Raw genomic sequence first — 27698 nt, 5'->3', positions numbered from 1 at the left:
AGAGTATATTCCCAAGAAGCATGAATTGCTGAAGAAATTGCACGAGCAAGCTCTCTGAGGGTCAAGATAATTTGACACGTCTCCCCAAACCATGTTGTGAGATACATGCAGCCCCTGCTTGCAGAATATATTTTAAAGCATTTCTGCGATGACCCATAGCGTTAGCGTATGTTAGCTAATGAGCAGCTATCTAGCATATCCCACACAAAGACCCTTCTTTTATCATCGCCATCTTAATCGATTGTGGTCTGGCTCTGACTTTGAAGATATAGAACTTTGATCCAAGAAAGCCTGTTTGTGAACTGTTTTAAACTAAACTTGAGGCCTTATTATTTTATTTTTTTTCTCCAAAGAGCATGCATTGTAGGCCTATATAAGCTACATTTTTAGTTGAACTGCAGTCATTATAACAGTTCCGCAGGTAATATAAGTACTTTCCCTCAGACTATGTTTTGGCTAGTTGGCAGGCATTTTGTGCCTGAGAAAACACACACAACTTATTCTATGTCATGGTCTCAAAATATATATATATATACTTATATACTGCTCTACAAATTCAATGTTTTTAACTTGCTTGCATGCCTTTCCTTTTTTCCATCAGGACAGTCTTAACGCAGATTGCTGAGGTAACAATACCTCCTACCTAAGCGGGTTAAAGGAAATATTCCATCTTTCACAGATTAAGCTCAGTCTACCATTTCAAAAACATCATATTGTTCTATAAAGAGATTGCAGAAAAATCTGAATTTACATACTTCTGTCATAACAACGCGGGTCAATGTTTAGTAACATCTCAAGATCACCCCAACCCATATTTCACAAAGAAGCGTCTCAATATAGAAGTGTCTCAGTAAATGTTTTATAAAATGTATAGATTTACACTTCCATGTATCATGACGTAGAAGCAGTTATGTTGGACCATGGTATTTTACAGCAATTGTTATTACATATCTCAGTGTTTTGAGAAATAGCATAGTGGTATGTTAAAGGGAATTTTCTAAAATGTTCTTCTTCATATTCATCATCTCCAGCACCACCCCAACCATCAACATACTGTATGTGAAAATGGCACGTTTTTATGTTTTGTAGTAAAACAAATATAGAGGAAGATAAGTGTTTCCAATGACATCATCATCCAACTAGTAGACAATTAGTAGGTAATGCCTCCTCATTGGTTAAAATCAAACAATGCACACCGATGTCATTGGAAACACGTATCTTCCTCGATCTTTTTTTACTACGACACATAGAAACGTTCACATACAGTATGTTGATGGTTGGGGTGGTGCTAAAGAGATGATGAATATGTAGGAAAACATTTTTAAATGTCCCTTTAGGTGTCATCACTCTTTCTTGATATTGAAACGTAGCCTCATAACCCTTGGGACTAAGCCTGATAACTCTCACCACACCCAAGGGCTTTTTAAAATATGAAATCTCCTAACTATGACCCTGGGGCCTTGTGCTAGTTGGCTGTTGCTAAACCCACAGTAATGCTGTGCAACCTCGGTGCAATGGCTTCTCCCTTTTGAATGTGTGGGATCTTCAGTCGCCCACTGGTTCCCCCTCCTCTTCTTTAGCAATGGTTTCTCCCAGCCTGGGTTGCTTGTGGAGATTCTGAGCTAAAGTAACACAAAAGCTTTCACTGGTTTCAGAGGCTAAATGGTTAGCTTGGCCCTTAGCCTGCAGGGTCCTCACATTGCGCAATAATGGATGAGGAATAAATAATGCATTCTCACTTGAAAGTGGACATTTCGCCCTTGAATTAGTTGTTGAATTCAATATAATTGACTTGGGATTCAAATGGAACAAGATCAAGGGCAGAGAGACAGTCAAAGTGTGGGCTCTATTCAATCAGTATGGCGGAAGTTCAGTTTTACAGCGTGATTGAAATTTAAAGGCAATGTTCCTGCGTTAGCGGAGACTGCATCCACAGTAAACGCTGCATATGTCGACTGTATCTGAAATGACCTTTACCATCGCGTTTTCCATCGCTCAATCTGTAATGCTTCAGCCATACAGATCGAATAGAGACTATTCTTCCTAACAGGTTTTTAACAGGTCTCAGTAAAGGCCGTTGTATTTGAGTTGAGTTAAACTGGGTTAAACCTTTAAGAAGGTCACTGAGAAGGAATAGCAACAGGAACTGCTGATGTAGAGTTCTACTGGGAGAGAGATTCATTTGGAAGTGCGCATCGTGCCTTTCAGGGTAGAGGCAAAGCACTTGTTCCCTTCCCCCAGTCCGTGAGAGATCTGTGCCAATCCCAGTCCCAGAGAAACTGCAGCCAAAATGGCCCTCGCACTACCGCCTCTTACCACAATCACGCCTCCATCTCACACATTCCAATAGTGCACATCGACCGCACATTCAAAACAGTTTGCAGATTAGACATCTCTACTTTCTACAATGCTAATGTTATACACTGGACAAAAATATGAACGCAGCATGTTTCATGAGCTGAAATAAAAGATCCCCAAAATGTTCCATAGGCACAAAAATCTTATTTAACTCCAATTTTGTGCAGAAATGTATTTACATCCCTGCTAGTGAGCATTTCTCCCTTCCCAAGATAATCCATCCACCTGACAATAATGGCATATCAAGAAGCTGATTAAACAGCACCTTGTGCTGGGGAGAGTAAAAGGCCACTATAAAATGTGCAGATGTGTCACACAACACAATGCCACATATGTCTCAAGTTTTGTGGGAGCGTACAATTGGCATGCTGACTGCAGGAATCTCCACCAGAGCTGTTGCCAGAGAATTGAATGTTAATTTCTCTACCATAAGCCACCTCCAACATCGTTTTAGAGACCACGCCAGCCCAGGACCACCACATCCGGCTTCTTTACCTGCGGGATAGTCTGAGACAAGCCGCCCAGATAGCTGATGAAACTGAGGAGTGTGTCTGTCTGTTATGAAGCCCTTTTGTAGTGAAAAACTCATTCGGATTGGCTGGGCTTGGCTCCCCACCCATGGCTGCGCCCCTGCCCAGTCAATTGAAATCCATAAATTAGGACCTAATGAATTTATTTAAATTGACTGATTTCCTTATATGAACTGTAACTGTAACTCAGTAAAATTGTTGACATTGTTGCATTTCTATTTGTATTCAGTATAGCATCCCCCTCTTTAGAAATCAGCCTGAATGTTGCAGAACAATAGCCAAGTTCTATATTTAAGTTACTTGTCTGTTTGTTAGAAGCAAACAGACCTGGGTTCAAATACATGTGTATTTCAGTATGTAGTATTTAAACATTTTTAAAAATCCAAAACAAGTACTTTTATTTGAGTAGTTGAGCCTACCAAATTGTATTTGAGAGTATTTTCAAATACTATTTTCAAATATCTGGGTTTAACGCATGTCAGTGTATTTGAGTATTTTCAAATACTTTCCAAGTGTATTTCCAAATACATTCAACATCATATGTGTTTGTAAAACCAATTTGCGAGTTTAAGTACCCGACATTGAAATAGGTTTAGAATATTTATTGAGGAAATGGAATGGATGTGAGAATGAGGATTCGCGAGGTGAATGAGAATAGAGCGGGTGAAGCCAATGGCTGCAGATGAAGGATAAAGGGGGTGTACCCTGTTTGGCTTGGATTCCCAGGTAGACATCGTCAGGCCAGTTAGGCTGCTGTGGTGGTGGCAATCCCCCCCAGGAGATCCTTGGAAGAACCTAAGCGATACTAGATAGAAGTGGAGGGATGCAAAGCTTGTTAAGGCTAGAAATGCACAGTTTCATGCAATGTGACATGCACTGCAGAACAAAGAGGAGGAATGTTAGTTTGGTCAGGTTTAAGTAGGGTTGCAGTGGTGTGGTGGCTGATTAGCAATTAGTTGCAGCTGATGCTTGTTGAGGAGCTGCGTTCAAAGCAACTAGTTAAAGTGGTTGTATTCAAGTCTGGTCCTCTCCTGAATTTTTTTTACATTTTTAACACCATTACAGTCCATAGAAAATATTGACTTAATTAATTGAACTAACTTAAAGAGAGATATGACGCATGTTATCGATGGGGATATTTATTTTCCTCAGAAGAAGATGAAGTAGATGAAGTCTGGATGGAAATGTTACCTCAACTACTTCGTACCCCCGCACATTGACTCAGTACCGGTACTCCTTGTATATAGCCTCATTATTGTTATTGTGTTATTATTTCCTTTTTAAATTTAGCAAATGTTTCTTGTTTTTTAACTCTGTTGTGAAAAGGGCTCGTAAGTAAGCATTTCACTGTAAAGTCTACACCTGTTGTATTCGGCTCAGGTAACAAATAACATTGAATTTGATTTTGATTTGAAATGTCATACTAGAGTGTGTCATGTACAGTCAACCAGCTGCTGCTGTTGTTGTCTCTTGCCCTTATAACTCTGTCTATGTAATAACCAAGGGCAGTTTTATCTGTGTGTAACTGTATGCCCCTCTGTTCGGTCCTCCAATGCCTCTTTGTTCCTGTAAAATACTCTCTCCCCCTCGCTCTCATTTCTGGGCAGTCTTCACAAAAACAGGCCATCTCTTAGGCTATCTCTAATTCATAATTTCAGGGAAATGTGAACCAGGCCTAAATGTATATTTTGTGCGGTTTCATGGTGTTATTTGTTACAATAGAGGCATTTGTTAGCAGGGCTCTCCAACACTGTCCTGGAGAGCTACCAACCCTAATCTAGCGCACCTCATTCTAATAATTATCTGGTTGATTTAGATTCATTAGGTTACAACGAGTTAGAGTGAAAACCTACAGGAGAGTAGCTCTCCAGGAACCGTGTAGGAGAGCCCTGGTCTCGTAGGCCTTGGGCCCTTTCAACGTTTAAGCAATGCTAAGCCATTAGAGTTAGTAGGCCTAATTCAATTAACATCACCAATTTCCTCTAAATTAGCATTAGCAGTGCTAATAACACTCTAATGTTCTTTGCCCTAGAAAGCCCTTTTCTTCCATGCATGCCAGCTGGGATGTTTTAGCAGGAGATGGGTGGGTAGTATAGGGAGGGATAGTGGTTAGGTTACTAATCGTAACTCTATTGCCGGGCTGCTGGGGTGGAATTTACCAGCACATGGTGTCAGCTGGTGCCAGTCATCGAGTGATGACTCTGTGTGCCAGTCAATTTTCCTCTTAATGCGCCAGCTCTGCTTTCAGATGAAAGAGTTTTATAGAGCGCCAACACACTACCACGCGTCTGTTTATTTTTAGCATTAGCAGCACCTATAGTAGTGTTCTCTGATAGCACTGAAAACCCAGATATTGTCTGTTGAAGGTTCTCATTGTTAAATTGTTTTTAAAAATGGTACAGTAGTGTAATGATTGTAATAAAGTATGCACCTCCTATTTGGTGAGGTTGTTGATCCTTTAAATATAATAGTATTCTTCCTCTATTTCATCTCCCACAATCAGAGAATGCTACTCCTTTCTGGGAGTCCATTTAACTTTTCCAATTATCTGTACATTGATTTTAGTAAATTAATAAGGATTTTTTAATTTCCACATAATGGATCACTGGAAGAAAATTCTTATTTTTTCCTTTAGAAAGTGTTCGGCCTTACCGGAAGACAAGCCTTAAGGGGGTTCCGCCTGACACATATGATGTATTGCATGTAACACCATCTTAATCCCTTGCTGGATTCATATTTAATGCCCTGGTCGTAATAAGGGAGTATGTATTTACAACAGGCATCAAGCTGCTAAATTATGTATAAACTTTGAGTTGATAGACATCAGGTATGAGACTGATACTCTTCCAGGGAAAACTTTGGAGGATGATTCTCCACTTCTCTACAAGATGCAAGTTTGTTTATGGCAGATATTGAATTTGATGTGTTGATTATTCCTCCCAAACCGTCAAGGTTATGATGCCGTGGAGCATCTGGAATGTGAGCCAGGATACTGCTATGTCTATCCTAATGTGGAAACAGAATCGATGGATAGGTGAAGGGGTCAGTGTGTGTGTGTGTGTGTGTGTGTGCGCGCGGACAGGGAGGGATAATGTTCTCTCAGACACACTCCAATTGTAATTATGAAGAGTGATGAGACAAAATCCTTCTACAAAGAATTTAAATGTTTTCAGCAAAGCCTTAAACAAATACTTGTAGCTAAATGACCTGCCGCAGATACAGTAGGCCCACCTCTTTAAATATCCAATTCTTCACTCTCCGTAATCAACTACTAATACTAATAATGCTCAAGGTAACAGATGGTATTAAACTGTTGGTAATGGGATAACAGAAACCAAGGACGTACAAATCTATACAACAGCTGGATTTTCAATAATTGAATTGTTCAGTCAAGTCATAAAAGGCCCCGGTTTTAAAGGCTGAATGGGTGTTGGGTTTCAAAGAAGCCTCTATGAAAGTGCCCAACATGATATGGAGCCAGCCGTTCTAACAGAACAGTGGACCAAAGCTTTATGATGGTGAGCCAGGCTTTGACTAAACAAAAAATAGATACTGTACAGTATATGAATAAAAGATATCTTGAAATTCATAACTTGACAGTGTCAAGTGAGAATACATTTTGTGCTTTCTCTTTAACTGAATGAACGTTTTATTTCACTTTACCATTTCAATGCAAATACTTAGTGTTTGTTGGCACTTTGCTTGGTAAGACACTTGAAAGTGCAGAGCAGGGTTATTCTTCAGTCAAAAGCCTTTTTTCCATGCCCTCTATTGTTGCCAAGGCAGTCTTGCAAAGAAAATGTTTCTTGTTCCTTCTGATAGTAACATTTTGTAAGAACTTTGAACATCCTCTGACAATGCCCTCTGACCCTGAAGGATTCACATGCTATCAGTGCTTCAAAAATCCAACCACTACAATCAACCTGTAGATGCCTCTTCAAGTAACACTGTCATCGAAAATATCCTCATGAGGCGTGATGTTATAGTCTCTGTCATTAGGAGCATAGCAATAAGGCAGTATGAATATGTACATTATTCCTCACCAAATAGTTTGGGGTTTTGTTTTTGTTTCTTTTCATCTTTTTTTGCCTCTGCTTTCGGGGAGAGATCGAGTTGCGGCTCTCACAGGGAGTGAGCAAACTTGAGCTGCCATGGGAACACAGGGTATGGTTGAAGCCGGGGGACTAGATTCTGTGGCTCCAACATCAAACAATCTCGATGCCATTGTGTGACTAGCCACACACATACAGTCACTCACACACACACACATTCTGAATGTATGTGGTTGACGTGAAGGAGAGATTAAACAAGAGAGAATTGACTGAGGAAGGGAGGCGCATGCATGTACCGATAGGACACATGGGGTGTGAGTAGGTCCATTTTGTATAAAACTATGGTTGTATGTAGAAACCAGACAGCAAACTTTAAAACAATCCTCTAAACTTGATAAATCAACATATCCCCAAGCAACTGAGAGAATGTGAGCTATCAGTTTTGTACCACAGCAAAGCAATCAGCTGGTAAAACAGCACACATGGCCTCCTTCAAAGGAAGAGGAAAGAACAAAGGGCAACGAGTAATAAACAGTTAAATGCTATCCAGGAAAACATAGCTAAAATACTCTCAATGCTCACAAAAACAAACAAAAAGACAAGAGGCTATCGTGTCAGACCATTCGATTCGTCAAAGACATGTCTCCTAAACTGAGAAAGAAATGCAAAGAATACCTGCCAATCAAACAGTCACTGGAGGAAAATGGGACCAAATCTCAACTCCGCTTCCCAGCAGTGCTGTGGGTCTGGAAGGGAATGCAAAGGATGGAATTCACAAGCGCAGATGAAGCCTTAATCAAGCTGCAAGAAACCTTTCAACTTGAAGGCCTACAAACATTACTTCCAGACTTGGAATTGTATCAACTCGCCACCCAAGGTTTTTACGTATGACATATTGTTCAATGCACTAAAGAGGAACAATGGGTACATATTGAAGATGAGCATGCTCATCCCTAGAATCTTTTCACGTGTCTGTTTTCAAAGGATGGATCTAACAACATTTAAGAACTTTGACATCGGTTTTGCATATCGATGTTAAACTAGACATCAAGCCGATACCGATGTTGGCATTTTTAGCTAATATTGTCCGATTTCCGATATGTTCACTGATATATCGGAAATCCATATAAACTAATGTACAGAATGTATTATACAAGAGACAAAATTCCCAAATACTATAGCACAACAGCAGAGTCATGTCTTAAGTGTAAAACTAACAGTGACTCAATGTTTCATGCCTTCTTTGAGTGCTATAAAGGTGGAATTAAACATTTTACAATATAAATGTACTTTTAATCCATCTATCTGCATATTTCAAGACATGGCGTATGTGACCGACCACCTTGATTTAGTCTTATGTAGCAAAACTTGACATTTCCTTTTTTACATTGGATAAAAGCAGACACAGAGCTACAAAATGGTATATCATACACTGCATTTAGAGGAACAATGGGAAAGTAATTCTGCTTTGAAAGTTGATCAACTTAACCTCACTTTTGAGAAAATGGCCTTTCAAATGTTTTGGTACTACTACTGGAAAGCACTCCCTTGTCTACACCCATTCAGCATTGTTCACACCCTCTTAAGCCAGCCCCACCCATCTCTTTAAGGAGTCACATGTGAGGTCATGTGCTAAACAGTGAGTAGTGTAGTAAAGATTCAGACTAAAAGTGGTAAAAGTAGTAGACTACAATAAGGAACAATTCCAGGTAAAGAAAGTGTCCAGATAAAAATATTTGATTACATATTAGATGACACTTGTCTAAATTGGTGGGTCAAATGACTAAAACCAAAGGGAAAATGTGTATAAATGATAATGGACCTACATTCTTCACTTTTTCCAGCTCGCTAATAATCACCCAAATTAAAGCTAGATTGTCAGATTATAGAAAATTCTAAAAACAATGGATATAGGACTATCTTTTGCAAATTGTGACAGGGAGGAAATATAACCAATTTTCAGTGCAGCCCTTCGGACTTCATTGAAGACAGATTTTGCACCAGGGGCTGCATTGAGTTTGACACTCCTGATCTAGGCAGTCAATCCATTATCTGTCAGACGAGTGAGAACTTGAAAAACATGACCTTGGCAGTGTGTCTCATTCTCTGACTCAGCTCTTGACACCTCGCCTCATGACGCGGAGAATGCCATCCCGTCGATTCTTGATGGAACGCTGTGGTTGTTCACGGGTTTGCAGGTGCTGGGCGGTCGTGTCTCTGTCTCGCTTCTAGACACAAGCGGGTGTCCGACACGGCAGGGATTGCACCCCATGCAAATTAGTAGCAGGCCATGGATGTGAGTCAGATTCTCAACAGCTGTGGCTTTTTCACATGCACATGCACACACAGTTACACATATACAGGAACATTCAAGCACCCAAATCATACCTCAGCTTCATATGGCTTCCTGTGATTTTGTGTTGTTGTGTACAATATGCAGCACCTGCTCATCCTGCAAAATATCATGCCTAAGTTACCAAGCCAAAACAATCTCAAGTCTCACTCAACCCTGTAGCCAAGCTCAAGTAATGTCTCTCAAGGCTCCTCCATTCAATCATGAGGAAACATGCCTCTGGGTCAGTTATTTTCCTCTGTGATGGTTTAAACCCTCAGAGTAGATGAATCAGCCGGCCACATAACAATAGCTAACGCCGCCAACCACAGATGCTAAAGGCCAAGCAGGTCTTCACTGCTCTCTGGTGTAGTGGTTCCAAACCCACAGAACAGCCAGTAAAGCTGACCTGGATCTGTGGTGGAAGAAGCCAACAGTTCCTCTGGCCATTAATACATCAGATTATAAATAACCCCCAGCACATTTTAAAGAAGAGAGGAAGAGAGTCCTGGTGAATGGAGAGACCCAATGCCTCCACAGACTTTGTGAATGGCCCCCTTACTCTGTTGTGGTCAGTGTGTTCCATCCTTATAAGGATGGTGACAGTTGTCAGTGACACAGGTTTGGATTTCAGAGTGACAGAGGCCCAGGAAATTTCCTCTGATTTCCTGGGCGGCCTGGCTTGGCGCTAAGCCAAGAGATGACTTAACCTCCCCCAAAAGATTTAACAGCATAGACACAGCAACTCTAGACTAGGAACTAAGAAACTCTTCTTCCTTTGTCGTATTTTACAATTTGGACTAAAAGAGAGAACCATTTATATTGGGGCATCTTCTCAGTGACGGTTCAGCACCCACCCAACCTATCTGCCTTTTCTTTCTCCCTCATACATCATTCACTTTGACTAGCTTATACACACACAGTAACGGTCCATGTCCCTCACACAATAACGGTCCATGTCCCTCACACAGTAACGGTCTATGTCCATCACACAGTAACGGTCTATGTCCATCACACAGTAATGGTCAATGCAATGTTGAGCATTTCACACATTTAGGGCTCTATTTTTGGCTGGCTTTAAGGCGGCGCTACTGTTAAACGCCTGTTAGTTTGCAATTTCGTTATGTAAAAACTGGTGCACTGGCATTTTAAAGTCCAAACGCCAGGTTCGACAATTTACCAGTCTAACATCAGCACACATGCGCTCAGATGGGATGGGTGGAAATATTTGAGGTGTGTCCTTAAAAACATGATCCAAAGTGCTAATTTCAGGCAGGGCTGATAGGGATATTTAAGACCAGCCAAAAGCTGGTTTTAGCAATAACGCAGTTGGTTATGGAATGAATTGTGACAGCGGAAACACAGCCTATCCAGCCGTGACACACACTGCTCATATGAACATGGAACAAGATGTGCTTTTGGTGCCTGTATACTTCGTATTTAGAAACATAAAACACTCATGCTATGCTTAAACCAAGCATAACCTCCCTTGCTCTCAATGAAGTCTGTTTTCTTTTTGTCCTGACCAATGTAGCTCATCAAGTAGGCTAGTCAAGACTGTTAAAGTGTTTGGCTTGTGAGACTGCTTGGAAATAAATCTTAATCACCAAAGCTTTATTAAAATATCAAGTTTGAGAGGAGCTAAACAGTGAGCTGACATTCCCTTTTTACCTATGTATTGTTGACATGATCTTAGCCATGCTTTGGACGTGCCTAAAAGCCCCTCCATGATGTAGGCTACATGTATCCATTGTTTTTCGTTGAATTGTATTAAAACCAAACTTATTAGAATGATTCACTGTTCAATGCAACTTCTGGAGAAGTGTAAATACGATCTATAAGATGGTTCCATTATGTACACTACCGTTCAAAAGTTTGGGGTCACTTAAATGTCCTTGTTTTTGAAAGAAAAGCACATTTTTTGTCCATTAAAATAACTTCAAATTGATCAGAAATACAGTGTAGACATTGTTAATGTTGTAAATGACTATTGTAGCTGGAAATGGCTGATTTTGCTGGCCTTGAAGGCCAGCATCCCAGAGTTGCCTCTTCACTGTTGACATTGAGACTGGTGTTTTGAGGGTATCATTTAATGAAGCTGCCAGTTGAGGACTTGTGAGGCGTCTGTTTTCAAACTAGACACTCTAATGTACTTATTCTCTTGCTCAGTTGTGCACCGGGGCCTCTCACTCCTCTTTCTATTCTGGTTAGGGCCTTTGTACTGTTCTGTGAAGGGAGTAGTGCACAATGTTGGATGAGATCTTCAGTTTCTTGGCAATTTCTTGCATGGAAATAGCCTTCATTTCCGAGAACAAGAATAGACTGAGGAGTTTCATAAGAAAGCTCTTTGTTTCTGGCCATTTTGAGCCTGTAATTGAACCCACAAATGCTGATGCTCCAGACACTCAACTAGTCTAAAGAAGACTTTCAGCTGTGCTGACAATTGCAAAAGGGTTTTCTAACGATCAACTAGGCTTTTAAAATGATAAACTTGGATTAGCTAACACAATGTGCCATTAGAACACAGGAGTGATGGTTGCTGATAATGGGCCTCTGTACGCCTATGTAGATATTCCATAAAAAATCTGCCGTTTCCAGCTACAATAGTCTTTTACAACATGGACAATGTCTGCACTGTATTTCTGATCAATTTGATGTTATTTTATTGGACAAAAAATGTGCTTTTCTTTCAAAAAACAAGGACATTTCTAAGTGACCCCAAACTTTTGAACGGTAGTGTATACAGATCATTATATTTGGGAGCAGTATGACGGTGAGTGGACATTCTCTCTTTCTCTTTATATTGGATCTTTGTCCAGCTACTGGGAAAAGTTTAGATGTGCGTAAAACCCTCCATAGTCTGTATTGTTTTAATATTATATGCCCACAGGAAGCAACTATTGTGCTTGTAAGTGCATGTAGACATAGCCTGTTTAAAACAAGTTGTTGTTTTTTATTTTTTTATTATTCAAATTATTTGCTCCTTTTTAGGCCTTGTCAATAATTAATTTAATCTTGTTTATTGACAACATTTGGCATGGCCATGCTCAGCCATAATGCAATTTACAGTAGGCCTAGCCCCTTTATCAGTGTGAATTCTATCTATATATTTCAACATTGAAGCTATGCAATTACTTACAACAGTGGAACAACAGGTTCAAGTGAACATATTTAGCAAAGATGGGATAGGTTTACATTTTGTTATTTTGTTTCTGTAAGCTGTTTAACAAACTATAACAGACTAACATTGGAATTGGAGTTGATTCCAAGGCAATACATCAAAGACCAGACCTTTCGTGCCAATGCCAGCAACTTTCGCCAATAATTGTGGTTGTGAAAATAGCAAAAATATTTCTGAACCTATAGCGGTACCTATAGCTCTACCGCCAGCGCTTTGATTGACCATTGCGTGAGGTTTGTTCAAATAGATCCCTAAAGGTTAGCTAAGGTTCTTACAGCTTTCAACTCTGTGTTTTTTTTCACTTTATTTGCATATGTTCAAGGACAAGAATTTTGTCACAGATACTAAATGATAAAAGCCTGGCTTTTTCCATTGGCTAACATCAGAATTTGACCAGTAACTGAAAGGTCGCTATTTCGAATACCCGAGCCGACAAGGTGAAAAATCTGTTATTGTGCCCTAGAGCAAGGCACTTAACCCTAATTTGCACCAGGGCCGCCGTACTACAATGGCTAACCCTGTAAAACAACACATTTCACTGCACCTATGTGATGTATGTAACAATTTAAAAGTTTGCATGTGACACTTTTTATACTTTCTGTGGGAAAGGGATTTTCACAGAAGACCCTGTTGCCTTCACTACATTTTGGGCACATGTATATGGGGACAGGGAAATCGGGAGGGAAAGGGGAGACAGCTGGATTGGCTCTCTTGGAACTTTTGGCAGAATGGTGAATGAAACCAGATCGGTAGACCGCATTGGCTCGGACTAGATTGACCCCATCCCACTACTTCCACTTTCTGTCCTGTGCATCGGTTGATGATAGCTTTGCTCAGCCACGAACAGGACTTACACACTCAAATTACCAATGTGACTCTCAATGACCCAAAGCAGGCTTTGAGGAGTAACACATGCAACATGTCTGTTTATAGCAGAAACAAACAAGCATACACGATGTGACAGATGGGAAATATATATTTCTAATCTTCATTACAAATTTGATTATTGGTTACTAGGGATGTTTACATTTACATTTTAATCATTTAGCAGACGCTCTTATCCAAAGCGACTTACAAAGGAGCAATTAGGGATAAGTGCCTGCTTTAAGGCACATCGACAGATTTTTCCTCTAGTCGACTCAGGGATTCAAACCAGCAACCTTTCAGTTACTGGCCAACGCTCTTAACCGCTAGGCTACCTGCTACTTATGTGTGTGATACCTTGCACTGTAAAAGGGGCCGCTGTAAGCAGATCTAAGCTCTTGTCCCCAAAACAACAACAAAGAGTACTGTATCCGGAGATTAACCAAAACAGGACCAGCAGAAGGTAGCTTCAAGAGGAAGACAGGGCAAGGGGATGAAATAAAAACCCATTAAGTAAAGTGGAGATGGGATGCCCCCACCCACCAAGATAGAGGGCCTGCCACGTGGGCCAATCTCATTACCCATAAGGCTTTCCTGAAAAAGTAACAGTCTGGCCCTCCTCTAGGTTCAGTATCTGGTGTTCTGTTTCAACTCTCCGAGTCCTCCTAACCCACAATCCTCTCATGTCAGTGTGGGGCTGCCCTCCCCCGGTCACAGGGGTCAAAGCCGAGAAGGGGAGACATAGGAGGCAGGGGGGATTGCACCTTGACCCAGTAATCCAATGCATCCTAAAAAGGTAATTACTTGCAGTTTAATCTCCTGACTCTGGTATAGTGCAATAGACAAAATACAAATCCCTCCGGGCTTTGTACATTTAACAGCATTATTCATGTCTCACTCTTACTTATGCCAATAGCATTGTTAGGCCTTAAAGAACAACTGTGTTTCATCATTAAATTAAGGATATTCTCTGAGGTATAAAGTGTTAGGAAAGAATCATATAACGTCTTGACTAAGCTGCAGCTCTATATGTGATACCGCAAGTTAGTTACAGCTCCCTGAGAATGTCTCAGTATCAGTTTTTGTATTAAACACAAGATAACATAATACCAAAATAAAACCTATGAAACTGGGTTGACAAGACACTAAGAGACAGTGAACATGTTCATCTTTCCTCTATGGAAAATTTAAAAAAACATCACACAGGGACAACATTGCATCTGCCCCAAACTACTTCATATAGACAAAATCATTTCCTGCTTCCTGCATTGCACTCACCCAGCCGTGGGGTGCATACAGATGGAGGTGCACGTTCAGGCCCTGTGGCTACTACATCAAAGTGAACAAAACCCCCCTCCCCACCCCTACTCTCTCTCTACCACACACGCATGCACACGCACACATACCATGGCCTACACACTGATTGGATAGGACTGGGAGGATGTGTGCTTTTTAATTCCCTAATGCGTTTTTATCTGTGATGCTGACCCCCTGAGGGAGGGCAACCTGGGAAGGGCCACAGGGGCCCCTGAAGTCAGTGATGGGTCAACCTGTGCACAGCAGGGGGGTCCATCTTCACCTCTGCTACATTGCCTTAATGACTGAATCTTGTTTATCTCAAAGAGAAAAAACAGCTGTTAAGACCTCATTAGTCCACGGGGCTCCATGAAAGTGTGCTGTAAGGAGAGGAACTGTTGCTAGGGTAACAGCTAAAAGGAAAGTTCCTTGAAATGAACAAATAGAATTTCAATGTCGTGGTCAGGGGCAATAAGGGCATAGTTTGTGTGCTTCTGTCGCATGTTCATTTCCCCAGGTAGTCACACTATTTTGTTTTATTATTTAGCATCAGTGTATCTGTGACAAGCTATACAAAAGGTACTATGCATATATCCCATGTTGACGTAGTTATTTCTGTATTTGACGTGTACTGTATGAATTATTCTGAAACGTTGAACCGTTCTCACGCAGTGGTCCTTTTAATTAGATGAATGCACTAATTGTACATCTCTCTGGATAAGAGCATCTGCTAAATGACTAAAATGTCAAATGTAATTGTTGTTTGTATATCCCAGCATGCATCTGTTCCAATGAGAACACTCCTTTTCTTAGGCAGCTCAGTATAGTGTGAACTGTGCTCTGTTCCCTTTCCCATGGTGCCTTTGTATCTATGACCAGCTAATTCATTTGCTCAGCTGAAAACATGACGGGGGTCAAAAAACCGGACCCAGAGGCATGCTTCCACGTGTTTGAATGGAGACATTGTAAGACAATCCTCCTGTTCAGCTCAGGGGTTGTGTGAGACTTGAGGTATTTTTGGCTGTATGATAAAGTTGTCGGATTTTACACGTTAGCGCTGGTTAGTGACTGTGGGAAAGGATGTCATAATGTGTATGGCTCGTAGGAGGCCTGTGGGCCAAACACACATCATGGGATAGGCAGCAAGTGGATCAGCAAATTGTCACACGATTGAACTCAGGAGTGTGTGAGGAGTGTGTGAGTATGTATCTGAGCTCATCATGGGACAACTCACACACTTCTAAACTCAGACTCCACAAAGACACACATAATACAGCCACATCTGAATACAGTATACCCACACAGCACACACACATACATACACACACAAACATTGTTAAATCTTATCACATCACTCTGTCAAGTTGTATTTTCCAGGGCTGGCTACATTTGACATGTGATGTGACAAACCCAGAGACATGGAGGCTATAACATGAACTATATTTCCTTGAACTTACAACAACAAATCAAAGGGCCCAGCGATTGAAGCCGATAACAGGTCCACTGTCATCTAACAGAGTGGGTGGGCCTGGATTGGAAGGCTCCCCATTTTCTGAGAGTTTTGCTTCCTTTCTCCTCTATTGTGATATCCCTCTGGCAAACTCTTTTTAGAATGTCTGCCAGGAAAGGGGCCCTCACACTAAAATCTGTGTGTCTGCCGAGGCAGTGGGAGGAGGTTGGGAGGGGGTTCAGCACAAATGAGAGACGGGGACGTGTTGTTGCCAACGTGTGACAGGTGCCTGAGCAGGGCAAAGCCCTCAACGTTCCTGTTCTCATTCTCAACTCCCTGTTTCGCCTGACAAGAGTCCAAGAGGAGCCCTTTTCTCACCAGGAGAGTCCTTTGTTGGAGCTTTGAGAACTAATCTCTTCTTGTTTTCTCAGTCATTCCACCTTAAGAAGACTACCATACCTCGAATTGAGCCACCTACATCATTTGATCAAAGTGATTGAATATCTGAGAGAGAGAGAGAGCAACACAGAGAGAGCGAGAAAGAAAGACAAAGTGAGAGAGTGAGACACAGAGTGAGACAGGAACACAGAGAGAGTGAGAAAGAGAGAGATGGGAATATGAATGGGAATGAGACAGAGAGAGAGATGGGAATGAGAGGGAGAGCGAGAGAGAGATGGGAATGTGAAAGTAGAAGAACGAGACCGAGGGAGAAAGGAATGAGAGAGATGGAAATTAGAAAGAAAAAAAGAGAGTTTGATTGTCAGTTTGATTGTCTCTCCACGATAAGCCATCTTATCATGCTGACCCTCCAATGAACCGAGAGAGGAAACTCCCCAGACGAAGAATTCCCCCATTACCCAGTCTATGCCCTAATCAGCATATCATGCAAATGAGTCTAAATCCCATCCATTTGGCTAATCCCCTGGATTAAACGACCTAATCAAGCCCCTATTAACCCATGTGTGGGTACAGTGAGTCAGAGACTGTCACATTTGGCAGGCTATGTTACAGTACCTGGGCTTTAATCCAAGGCATTGGGGAAAACTCTGGGAAAGGGCTTAGTTGACTTCTTGGGCTGCATACAAAGCAAAGTCTGTATAACAAAGAATGACATCTGTTTATCTAGCAGTTATTGGATGTGGCATTCTGAAGATTCACAACTTAGTCTAAGCCTTTGTACTAATATTTACAGATTTTTTTTTACAAAGGCAAGTGAATAACCATATTTTTTTATTCATGTAGGGAAGATCTCAAATGAATACTCCTCGCGTCTTCTTTCATCATCTCCTTCTCAAAACCCATTGGATGAAAAAGTCAGAAGTCCCTCCCCTCTGACCTTCTCCTCCAATGGGTTTTGAGAAGGAGAAGAGGAGAGAGGATGCGAGGAGTATGCAATTGAGATCTTCCCCTAGACACTGTTAGCATAAACAGTATGTAATCCAAAACAACCCACTCGGCCACACAGTGGTTGAATCAAAATTGTTTCCAAGTCATTTCAAAGAAATGTGCCCAGTGGGAAGTAGGCTAGTATATCCTGGTGAGCATGACAGCACTGGTATAACCTGCTGGGTTCTGGCTCGGTTACCTCAGTTAGCTAGCTCAGCTCCTCCAGCAGGTCAGAGTTGTGTTCAGAATCCATTAGCGCTGGCTTTGGGCAAACCTAGCTGGGCAGTTTAAACACACGCTGGAAGCTCACCTAATGACATGTTTGCCGAGGTGGGGGAAAAACGTAACGCAAACAGAGATGGCAACATGTTGGAAATCCAAGGACCCTGTCTGTCACCGACTTTCTGGCTAGTGAACAGGACCATAGAGCAGCCTGGAGAGAGAGATATTAGGACAGAACCATAGAGCAACCTGAAGAGAGAGATATTAGGTCAGCACCATAGAGCAACCTGAAGAGAGAGATATTAGGACAGCACCATAGAGCAACCTGAAGAGAAAGATATTAGGACAGCACCATAGAGCAACCTGAAGAGAGATAGAAATATTAGGACAGCAACATAGAGCAACCTGAAGAGAGAGATATTAGGACAGCACCGTAGAGCAACCTGAAGAGAGAGATATTAGGACAGCACCATAGAGCAGCCTGAAGAGAGAGAGATATTAGGACAGCACCATAGAGTAAGTTGAAGAGAGAGAGAGAGAGAGATTAGGAGGACAGCACCATAGAGCAACCTGAAGAGAGAGAGAGATATTAGGACAGCACCATAGAGCAACCTGAAGAGAGAGCTATTAGGACAGCACCGTAGAGCAACCTGAAGAGAGAGATATTAGGACAGCACCATAGAGCAACCTGAAGAGAGATAGATATATTAGGACAGCACCATAGAGCAACCTGAAGAGATAGATATTTGGACAGTACCAATGAGCAACCTGAAGAGAGAGCTATTAGGACAGCACCGTAGAAAAACCTGAAGAGAGAGATATTAGGACAGCACCATAGAGCAACCTGAAGAGAGAGCTATTAGGACAGCACCGTAGAGCAACCTGAAGAGAGAGATATTAGGACAGCAACATAGAGCAGCCTGAAGAGAGAGAGATATTAGGACAGCACCATAGAGCAACCTGAAGAGAGAGAGAGATATTGGACAGCACCATAGAGCAACCTGAAGAGAGAGCTATTAGGACAGCATCATAGAGCAACCTGAAGAGAGAGATATTAGGACAGCAACATAGAACAACCTGAAGAGAGAGAGAGATATTAGGACAGCACCATAGAGCAACCTGAAGAGAGAGAGATATTAGAACAGCACCATAGAGCAACCTGAAGAGAGAGATATTAGGACAGCAACATAGAGCAACCTGAAGAGAGTGGGAGATAATAGGACAGCACCATAGAGCAACCTGAAGAGAGATAGATATATTAGGACAGCACCATAGAGCAACCTGAAGAGAGATAGATATTTGGACAGTACCAATGAGCAACCTGAAGAGAGAGCTATTAGGACAGCACCGTAGAAAAACCTGAAGAGAGAGATATTAGGACAGCACCATCAAGTAAGTTGAAGAGAGAGAGAGAGATATTAGGAGGACAGCACCATAGAGCAACCTGAAGAGAGAGAGAGATATTAGGACAGCACCATAGAGCAACCTGAAGAGAGAGCTATTAGGACAGCACCGTAGAAAAACCTGAAGAGAGAGATATTAGGACAGCACCATCAAGTAAGTTGAAGAGAGAGAGAGAGATATTAGGAGGACAGCACCATAGAGCAACTTGAAGAGAGAGAGAGATATTAGGACAGCACCATAGAGCAACCTGAAGAGAGAGATATTAGGACAGCACCATAGAGCAACCTGAAGAGAGAGAGAGAGATATTAGGACAGTACCATAAAGCAACCTGAAGAGAGAGCTATTAGGACAGCACCGTAGAGCAACCTGAAGAGAGAGCTATTAGGACAGCACCGTAGAGCAACCTGAAGAGAGAGCTATTAGGACAGCACCGTAGAGCAACCTGAAGAGAGAGATATTAGGACAGCACTATAGAGCAACCCGAAGAGAGAGAGAGATATTAGGACAGCACTATAGAGCAACCTGAAGAGAGAGATATTAGGACAGCACTATAGAGCAACCCGAAGAGAGAGAGAGATATTAGGACAGCACCATAGAGCAACCTGAAGAGAGAGAGATAGATATTAGGACAGCACCATAGAGCAACCTGAAGAGAGAGATATTAGGACAGCACTATAGAGCAACCTGAAGAGAGAGAGATAGATATTAGGACAGCACCATTGAGCAACCTGAAGAGAGAGAGATATATATTAGGACAGCACTATAGAGCAACCTGAAGAGAGAGATATTAGGACAGCACCATAGAGCAACCTGAAGAGAGAGATATTAGGACAGCACTATAGAGCAACCTGAAGAGAGAGAGATAGATATTAGGACAGCACCATAGAGCAACCTGAAGAGAGAGAGATAGATATTAGGACAGCACTATAGAGCAACCTGAAGAGAGAGAGATAGATATTAGGACAGCACCATAGAGCAACCTGAAGAGAGAGAGATAGATATTAGGACAGCACCATAGAGCAACCTGAAGAGAGAGATATTAGGACAGCACCATAGAGCAACCTGAAGAGCGAAAGAGAAGAAAGAAGGGGGAGGGAGGGGGGGACGAGAGAGAGTGGGGGGGGGGGGGGGTGTATCAGGTGATCAACAAAGCAGCTGTTGTTGCAGGTGTAAACACCTAATAGCCCTTGCTTGTGTGTCATAATGAAATACACACCGCAGGTCCACTTCATCTGGCCAGAGTGGGAACCGACGAGACGAGAGAATGGAATAAACCATGACATCAAACCAGCGTTGTCCATGTTATGTGCTACTGTGTAGGCCCATACTGTAGACGTATGACCGTGACAGCAGGGAGCCAGTGTGACATTTATGGTTTACAGTACATGCACAAGGTTGTTTTGTTGACACTGGATATGCATGATGAACTGTACTCTCCTGGACACCTGTTCCCCTCGCTGGAATCGATGAATGGAATTACCCGTGATATGACGTTTATTAAAAGGCTAAACAGGTACGTAGGCTAATGATGCAGTTCCTATGGTGATGCTGATCTGTCCAGACTGAGCCAATCTAGGAATTTCCCACGATGTCATCAATCTATTTTTGTTTAATGTGTGTTCTCGTAATTGTAAACTTTGAAAGATGCTCCTCTCGATTTCCCACTTTTATTACAGTAAGCACCTTGGTGGATATTGGAAGTGTAAACAATGGCTATGTACATCATATTGCTGGAAGAGAGGGTATTTTGTACATAATATGATGCGGTGTTCTTCATGCTCCAAGACGCAGGATATCGACCTGTGGCTGTCAGAGAAATGGTCAAAGACGTGCACTTTTCTCTTTGACATATTGGGAAGTTGGGAAGATTCCATACTGGAAGGCTACTTTTTTATCCTATCCATTCTGACTAGAGGATTATCCTAGGTTGTGAAGACAGACTTTTGTGTGAGCTACACTAATGAATCTATGGTGCTGAATATTGCATCGGCACTCTGACTTGAGCTCGGAAGAGATGTGAACTCCAGCCAGAGTACTCAGCAGCACATTTCCTCTCTCCCCTTCTACTCTGAGTCATTTTGATGTGCAGCAGTTGTGAGTTAACCTTCTACCAGCACCAGAAGCATACCGTTACCACTCCTTCTCTCTCCACCCTTTCCTCTCGGTCTCTCCTCTTCACGTCTCGTCATCTGCTCTAGCTGGTTTTGATGTGCAGCGGTTGTGGGTTAACCTCCTCCCAGGCAGCACATTGGGGAAGCTTCCTTCCTGCAAGCTGTTCAGGGCTATGAAGCTAAAAAACGGGTCTGCCCTGCAGATATTCTCTCCACTGACAAGATGCTGGAACCAGTGGGAAGGGGAATCATACAATCCAAACAATTGCGCACGAGCCGGCCCCTCACTGGGCTAGAACACTGGGGCCTGAACGCAGCCTACGGGCTTGAGCTGTAGATGAGAGGCTGTGCCAAATGTAATGTGGTACAAGCACGCTGCAATAAAAACACGGCTTTACTTATTAAGCAGTCTACTCCACTGTGTATGGGGTCTGGGGAGGGGAGGAGAAAACGGAGGCACACTAGTATTCAGTTTACCAACCACACACACACATACACACTGGGATCTAGGGTTCTGGAGCTTAAAGCTACAATATGTAGCTTCGCTATACTCGCATTAACATCTGCTAACCATGTGTATGTGACCAATAAAATTTGATTTGATTTGTATCTTTTTGTTCGACCATACCAAATTCACATAGAAATGTGAGTTATAGATCTTTCTTTCTCCTTGAAAGCAAGTCAAAGAAGCGGTAGATCTATGTGCGCTATTTCTATGCTTCCCGTTCTTCAGTTTAGTTTTAGCGTCTTCTACTTTCAGTTTTGTGCCCCAGCTTCAAACAGCTGAAAATATCATATTTTTGGTGGTGGAATATATATTTCATAGCGGTTTAGATTGTTTAATTATTTTGTACACAATGACTGCTTGTTTTGTCATATAAACTGAAATTGGGAGAACTATTTAAATTTCAGCAACAAAAGGCCATAGAAAAGACACACACACACCCAGATTTCACAAGGTCTGGGAATACAGTGTTACATATCCAGCTCTTAGTACACAACCTGGGTCGCATACACACAGGAATACAGTTTACAGTGCTAAACAACCTTAAAACTATGTAAAACACTGGAGGCAGTCTAGCACTGGAGGCAGTCTAGTGTAACCGATGTGAAATGGCTAGCTAGTTAGCGGTGGTGCGCGCTAATAGCGTTTCAATCGGTGACGTCACTCGCTTCGAGACCTTGAAGTAGTGGTTCCCCTTGCTCTGCAAGGGCCGCGGCTTTTGTGGAGCGATGGGTAACGATGCTTCGTGGGTGACTGTTGTTGATGTGTGCAGAGGAACAGCTATTCATTAGGGTTATCCCCTTGCTTGTCATATTAGTATTACACTCTATTACATTCCACTGAACATGTTGGGGGAAGAACCTGAACGTTTCCTTGTAACTGGACCAGTGGATAGATTTGGGGAAGAACCTAAACATTTCCTCTTGTTTCAAAACCAGATAATATGCACAGATACATTTGTTTGTGGTTTGTAGTTGTGTGGGATCGGATGTTTTGGTCTTACTTACTGTATGCCTGTTATGCAAAGAAGCTGTGTGTGTGTGTGGGGGGGGGGGCATGACGCTAAGGAGCTTTCTTGCTGAGATGCTGGCTGTGAGACATGGTCGTCTATTCCTCTGTCTTTTGTCCCTGTGTGTACCACAGACAGAGGAGGCTCAGGGATAGAGCCACAGAGATATGGGCCCCATGTAGCCATGGTCATTGAGACATTTTACTGATGCATGGTGTCTATATAGATCTATGAAAAAATTACATTGAGCGCTTGATGGGGCACAAACTGATATAACAAACTCATTTACATGGCGAGTGAATGTTCAGTAATTAGAATAAAGAACAGTTGTAGTGATGATACTAACCTCTCTCTCTCTCTCTCTCTCTCTCTCTCTCAGGACGCCTTTGTGGAGATCTATGGGCAGCAGAGGATCTCTGTCTTCCACTCCTGGCCCTACCTAAAGACAGTGTTCGGCCTGGCCGCCCTGGGTGCAGCCGGAGTCACCATTGGAGCCTTGTTCATCCAGAAGTGATATAAAAGACCCCAGAGGACCTTTCCCCTCCCTCTCGCCTCTCCTACCAGGTTCTTACCCAGTAGCCCAAAAAATAAAGGCAAACAGCACTTTTTTCCCTTGAAAAACTGGCGACCTATAACTTTGCTGTGCACGGACTACAATATTTTGTCTCTCGTTCCTCGCTTTTTCTTTTCTCTTTGAAAGCACCTCACAGCTCAGCACTGCCCAACCCGGGCCTGTAGCCCGGTTCAATCCCAGAGCTGCCAGATCTTCAAAGGAGACCGCACCGCTCTGTTGCTCATTTCATACTCCATGACCCGTCCTCTTGCGTATTGAAAAGATGAAAAAGAAAAACAAGTATACAAATCAATCACACGGAACGCAACATGTTTTTTCTGACAAATGCAGCCTTGTATATTCATACAGACTTACAGATGGATTCACCCATGCGTACTGTATACTAGACAGCTACCAACAGGGAATATCCTTGGAAAGATTGCATACACAATTTCTTGATCATTTTATACTAGTGCATAAACACATACCAATGGGTAGATACTGAATGTTGCAGGCAAACATATTCACACAATCTCGTGTGTGTGCTCTAACAATTAAACAAATGACTTTTATGATGTATGGGTAATGAACATAAGACAAGTGATTGTTTATTCATAAACTGAAAAACAAGATTTTCTTTCTTTTTAATTACTATTTTCAGCATGATTCTGTGGTATATGTAGCATGTAACATTGACAGAAAAGTTTAAAAAAATGTAAAAACATCCCAAATGTACTGTACATACAGCTTCCATCGCCAGCATGAGTGGTGAAAGTGGTCGTTTTTGTCTGAGTGACCATTTATGCATGATGACTTTTGATGACAGGAATTATTGGTTTGTTTTTCTAGTTTGGGTGGTGAAGGCTCACTGTGCACAAACCCCCAAGGGAACTTCAATCAAATCCAATAGATGTGAGAATTTCCTATTAAAGTTCTTGTCTCTGATTCGTCCCCCATGTTTCTTTGTTTGTGGAACACAAGAGCGTGACTAAATGTTGAGAAGGAATATTCTCCGGAGTTTCTCTCACTTACTGTATATCCTAAGGATCGAAAGCCATTTTCAAGCACACCTGAATGTATTTTAGCCAGTCCCAATTTGCCACGTACCCAATCCCTTTGATGGGATAGTAAAACGAGGATAGTAAAACAAGGAAAATTTGTCAGTCCCCACATGGAAAAAGGCTGTTTTAAGCTTAGGTTTAGGGTTTGGGTTGCAATTAGGGTTAGAATTAGGGTTACATGCTGACTACACCGGCCACGCACATGCGTCCACATGCTTCATTGCACTCCTGTTGACTTTATACATCCACACCAGACGTGATCACGACACGCAGGTTAAAATATTAAAACCAACTTTGAACCAACTATATTCATTTGGGGTCAGATCAAAACACACCTTCATGGACATTTAGCTAGCTAGCTGTTGCTAGTTTGTCCTGGGAGATGAGCATTGGGTTGTTATTTTACCTGACATGCGTATGGTCCTCTTTTTCAGCTGGTTCTTTGTAGAATTTTAACCCGTAGTCATACACCATCGTGTGAATTAATTCACAGCTAAAAAGGGAAACCTAGTTAGTTACCTTTAATTTCTCCCTCCTCGTTTGTCTTCCAAGCCTCCACGTGGGGTTGTATCTTCTGGATATCCAATAAGAAGGGGACTTGCAGAGTATCCCATATAGAATCAAGTTCTGTTTTATCGCTTGTTCACTGGTGAAACCTGTATGGGTGAAATGATTGAATAACATGTGTATGCAAATATACACTGCTCAAAAAAATAAAGGGAACACTAAAATAACACATCCTAGATCTGAATGAATGAAATATTCTTATACTTTTTTCTTTACATAGTTGAATGTGCTGACAACAAAATCACACACAAATTATCAATGGAAATCAAATGTATCAACCCATGGAGGTCTGGATTTGGAGTCACACTCAAAATTAAAGCGGAAAACCACACTACCGGCTGATCCAACTTTGATGTAATGTCCTTAAAACAAGTCAAAATTAGGCTCAGTAGTGTGTGTGGTCTCCACGTGCCTGTATGACCTCCCTACAACGCCTGGGCATGCTCCTGATGAGGTGGCGGATGGTCTCCTGAGGGATCTCCTCCCAGACCTGGCTGGACTAAAGCATCCGCCACCTCCTGGACAGTCTGTGGTGCAACGTGGCGTTGGTGGATGGAGCGAGACATGATGTCCCAGATGTGCTCAATTGGATTCAGGTCTGGGGAACGGGCGGGCCAGTCCATAGCATCAATGCCTTCCTCTTGCAGGAACTGCTGACACACTCCAGCAACATGAGGTCTAGCATTGTCTTGCATTAGGGGGAACCCAGGGCCAACCGCACCATCATATGGTCTCACAAGGAGTCTGAGGATCTCATCTCGGTACCTAATGGCAGTCAGGCTACCTCTGGCGAGCACATGGAGGGCTGTGCGGCCCCCCCAAAAAATGCCATCCCACACCATGACTGACCCACCGCAAACCGGTCATGCTGGAGGATGTTGCAGGCAGTAGAACGTTTTCCACGGCGTCTCCAGACTGTCACATGTGCTCAGTGTGAACCTGCTTTCATCTGTGAAGAGCACAGGGTGACAGTGGCGAATTTGCCAATCTTGGTGTTCTCTGGCAAATGCCAAACGTCCTGCACGGTGTTGGGTTGTAAGCACAACCCCCACCTGTGGACGTCGGGCCCTCATACCACCCTCATGGAGTCTGTTTCTGACCGTTTGAGCAGACACATGCACATTTGTGGCCTGCTGGAGGTAATTTTGCAGGGCTCTAGCAGTGCTCCTCCTTGCACAAAGGCGGAGGTAGCGGTCCTGCTGCTGGGTTGTTGCCCTCCTACGGCCTCCTCCACGTCTCCTGATGTACTGGCCTGTCTCCTGGTAGCGCCTCCATGCTCTGGACACTACGCTGACAGACACAGCAAACCTTCTTGCCACAGCTCGCATTGATGTGCCATCCTGGATGAGCTTCACTACCTGAGCCACTTGTGTGGGTTGTAGACTCCGTCTCATGCTACCACTAGAGTGAAAGCACCGCCAGCATTCAAAAGTGACCAAAACCTCAGCCAGGAAGCATAGGAACTGAGAAGTGGTCTGTGGTCACCACCTGCAGAACCACTCCTTTATTGGGGGTGTCTTGCTAATTGCCTATAATTTCCACCTGTTGTCTATTCCATTTGCACAACAGCATGTGACATTTATTGTCAATCAGTGTTGCTTCCTAAGTGGACAGTTTGATTTCACAGAAGTGTGATTGACTTGGAGTTACATTGTGTTTAAGTGTTCCCTTTATTTTTTTGAGCAGTGTATTTTGCAACTCTCATGCACACTCTAAAATGTGCAGTTTTGTCACACAACACAATGCCATAGATGTCTCAAGTTTTGAGGGTGTGCAATAAGCATGCTGACTGCATGAATGTCCACCAGAGCTATTGTCAGAGAGTTGAATGTTCTGAAACATAGTTGAAAATGTCCCAGTTATTCCGTGGCCTGCATACTTACCATGTTTGGGGTGCTCTGGATCGACGTGTACAACAGCGTGTTCCAGTTACCGCCAATATCCAGCAAGGAGTTGCACAACATGTGTTGCGCTGCATGAGGCAAATGGCAGTCACACCAGATACTGACTGGTTTTCTAATGCACACACCTAACTTTTTTTGGTATTTGTGACCAACAGAAGCATATCTGTTTTCCCAGTCATGTGAAATCCATAGATTAGGGCCTAATGAATATATTTAAATTGCCTGATTTCTATTGGTGTAAAGTACTTAAGTAAAAATACTTGTAGTTTTGGGGTATTTGTACTTTACTATTTATATTTTCGGCAACTTTTACTTTTACTTCACTACATTCCTAAAGAAAATTATGTACTTTTTACACCATACATTTTCCCTGACACTCAAAAGTATTCATTACATTTTGAATGATTAGCAGGACAGAAAATTTGTATAATTCACACACATGCTTCGTTTGTAAATTATGTCTGAGTGATGGAGCGTGCCCCTAGCTATCCGTAAAAAAAAAAAATGGTGCCGTCTGGTTTGCTTAATATAAGGAATTATTTAACCTTTATTTAACTTGGCAAGTCAGTTAAGAACAAATTCTCATTTACAATGACGGCCTACCCCGGCCAAACCTGGTCGACACTGGGTCAATTGTGCACCACCCTATGGGACTCCCAATCGTGGCCGGATGTGATGCTGCCTGCAATCGAACCAGGGACTGTAGTGACACCTCTTGCACTGAAATGCAGTGCCTTAGAACTCTGCTCCACTCGGGACAAATTGACATTGACTTTTGATACTTATGTATATTTAAAACCAAATAGTTTCAGACTTTTACTAATGTAGGATTTTACTGGGTGACTTTCACTTTTACTTGAGTCATTTTCTATTAAGGTCTATCTTTACTTTTACTCAAGTATGACAATTGAG

At 42.3% G+C, this 27698-nt stretch overlaps 1 protein-coding gene across 1 annotated transcript in view; it reads left to right on the top strand.

Annotated features, from left to right (window-relative positions):
* The window catches only part of LOC129859170 (apoptosis regulator Bcl-2-like), a 65224-nt gene extending 41025 nt beyond the window's left edge, over positions 1-24199 (top strand). Inside the window, exon 2 of the mRNA XM_055928616.1 lies at positions 23081-24199. Coding sequence (XP_055784591.1) covers positions 23081-23215 — 135 coding nt within the window. The 3' untranslated portion in view covers positions 23216-24199. The remainder of the gene's footprint in view (positions 1-23080) is intronic.
* The last annotated feature ends 3499 nt before the right edge of the window (positions 24200-27698 follow it).

The sequence above is a fragment of the Salvelinus fontinalis genome, chromosome 7, assembly GCF_029448725.1.
Source record: "Salvelinus fontinalis isolate EN_2023a chromosome 7, ASM2944872v1, whole genome shotgun sequence".
NCBI classification, from domain to species: Eukaryota; Metazoa; Chordata; class Actinopteri; order Salmoniformes; family Salmonidae; genus Salvelinus; species Salvelinus fontinalis.
The sequence above is the reverse complement of the archived record's forward strand: the minus strand, read 5'-3'. Positions and strand labels throughout refer to the sequence as shown.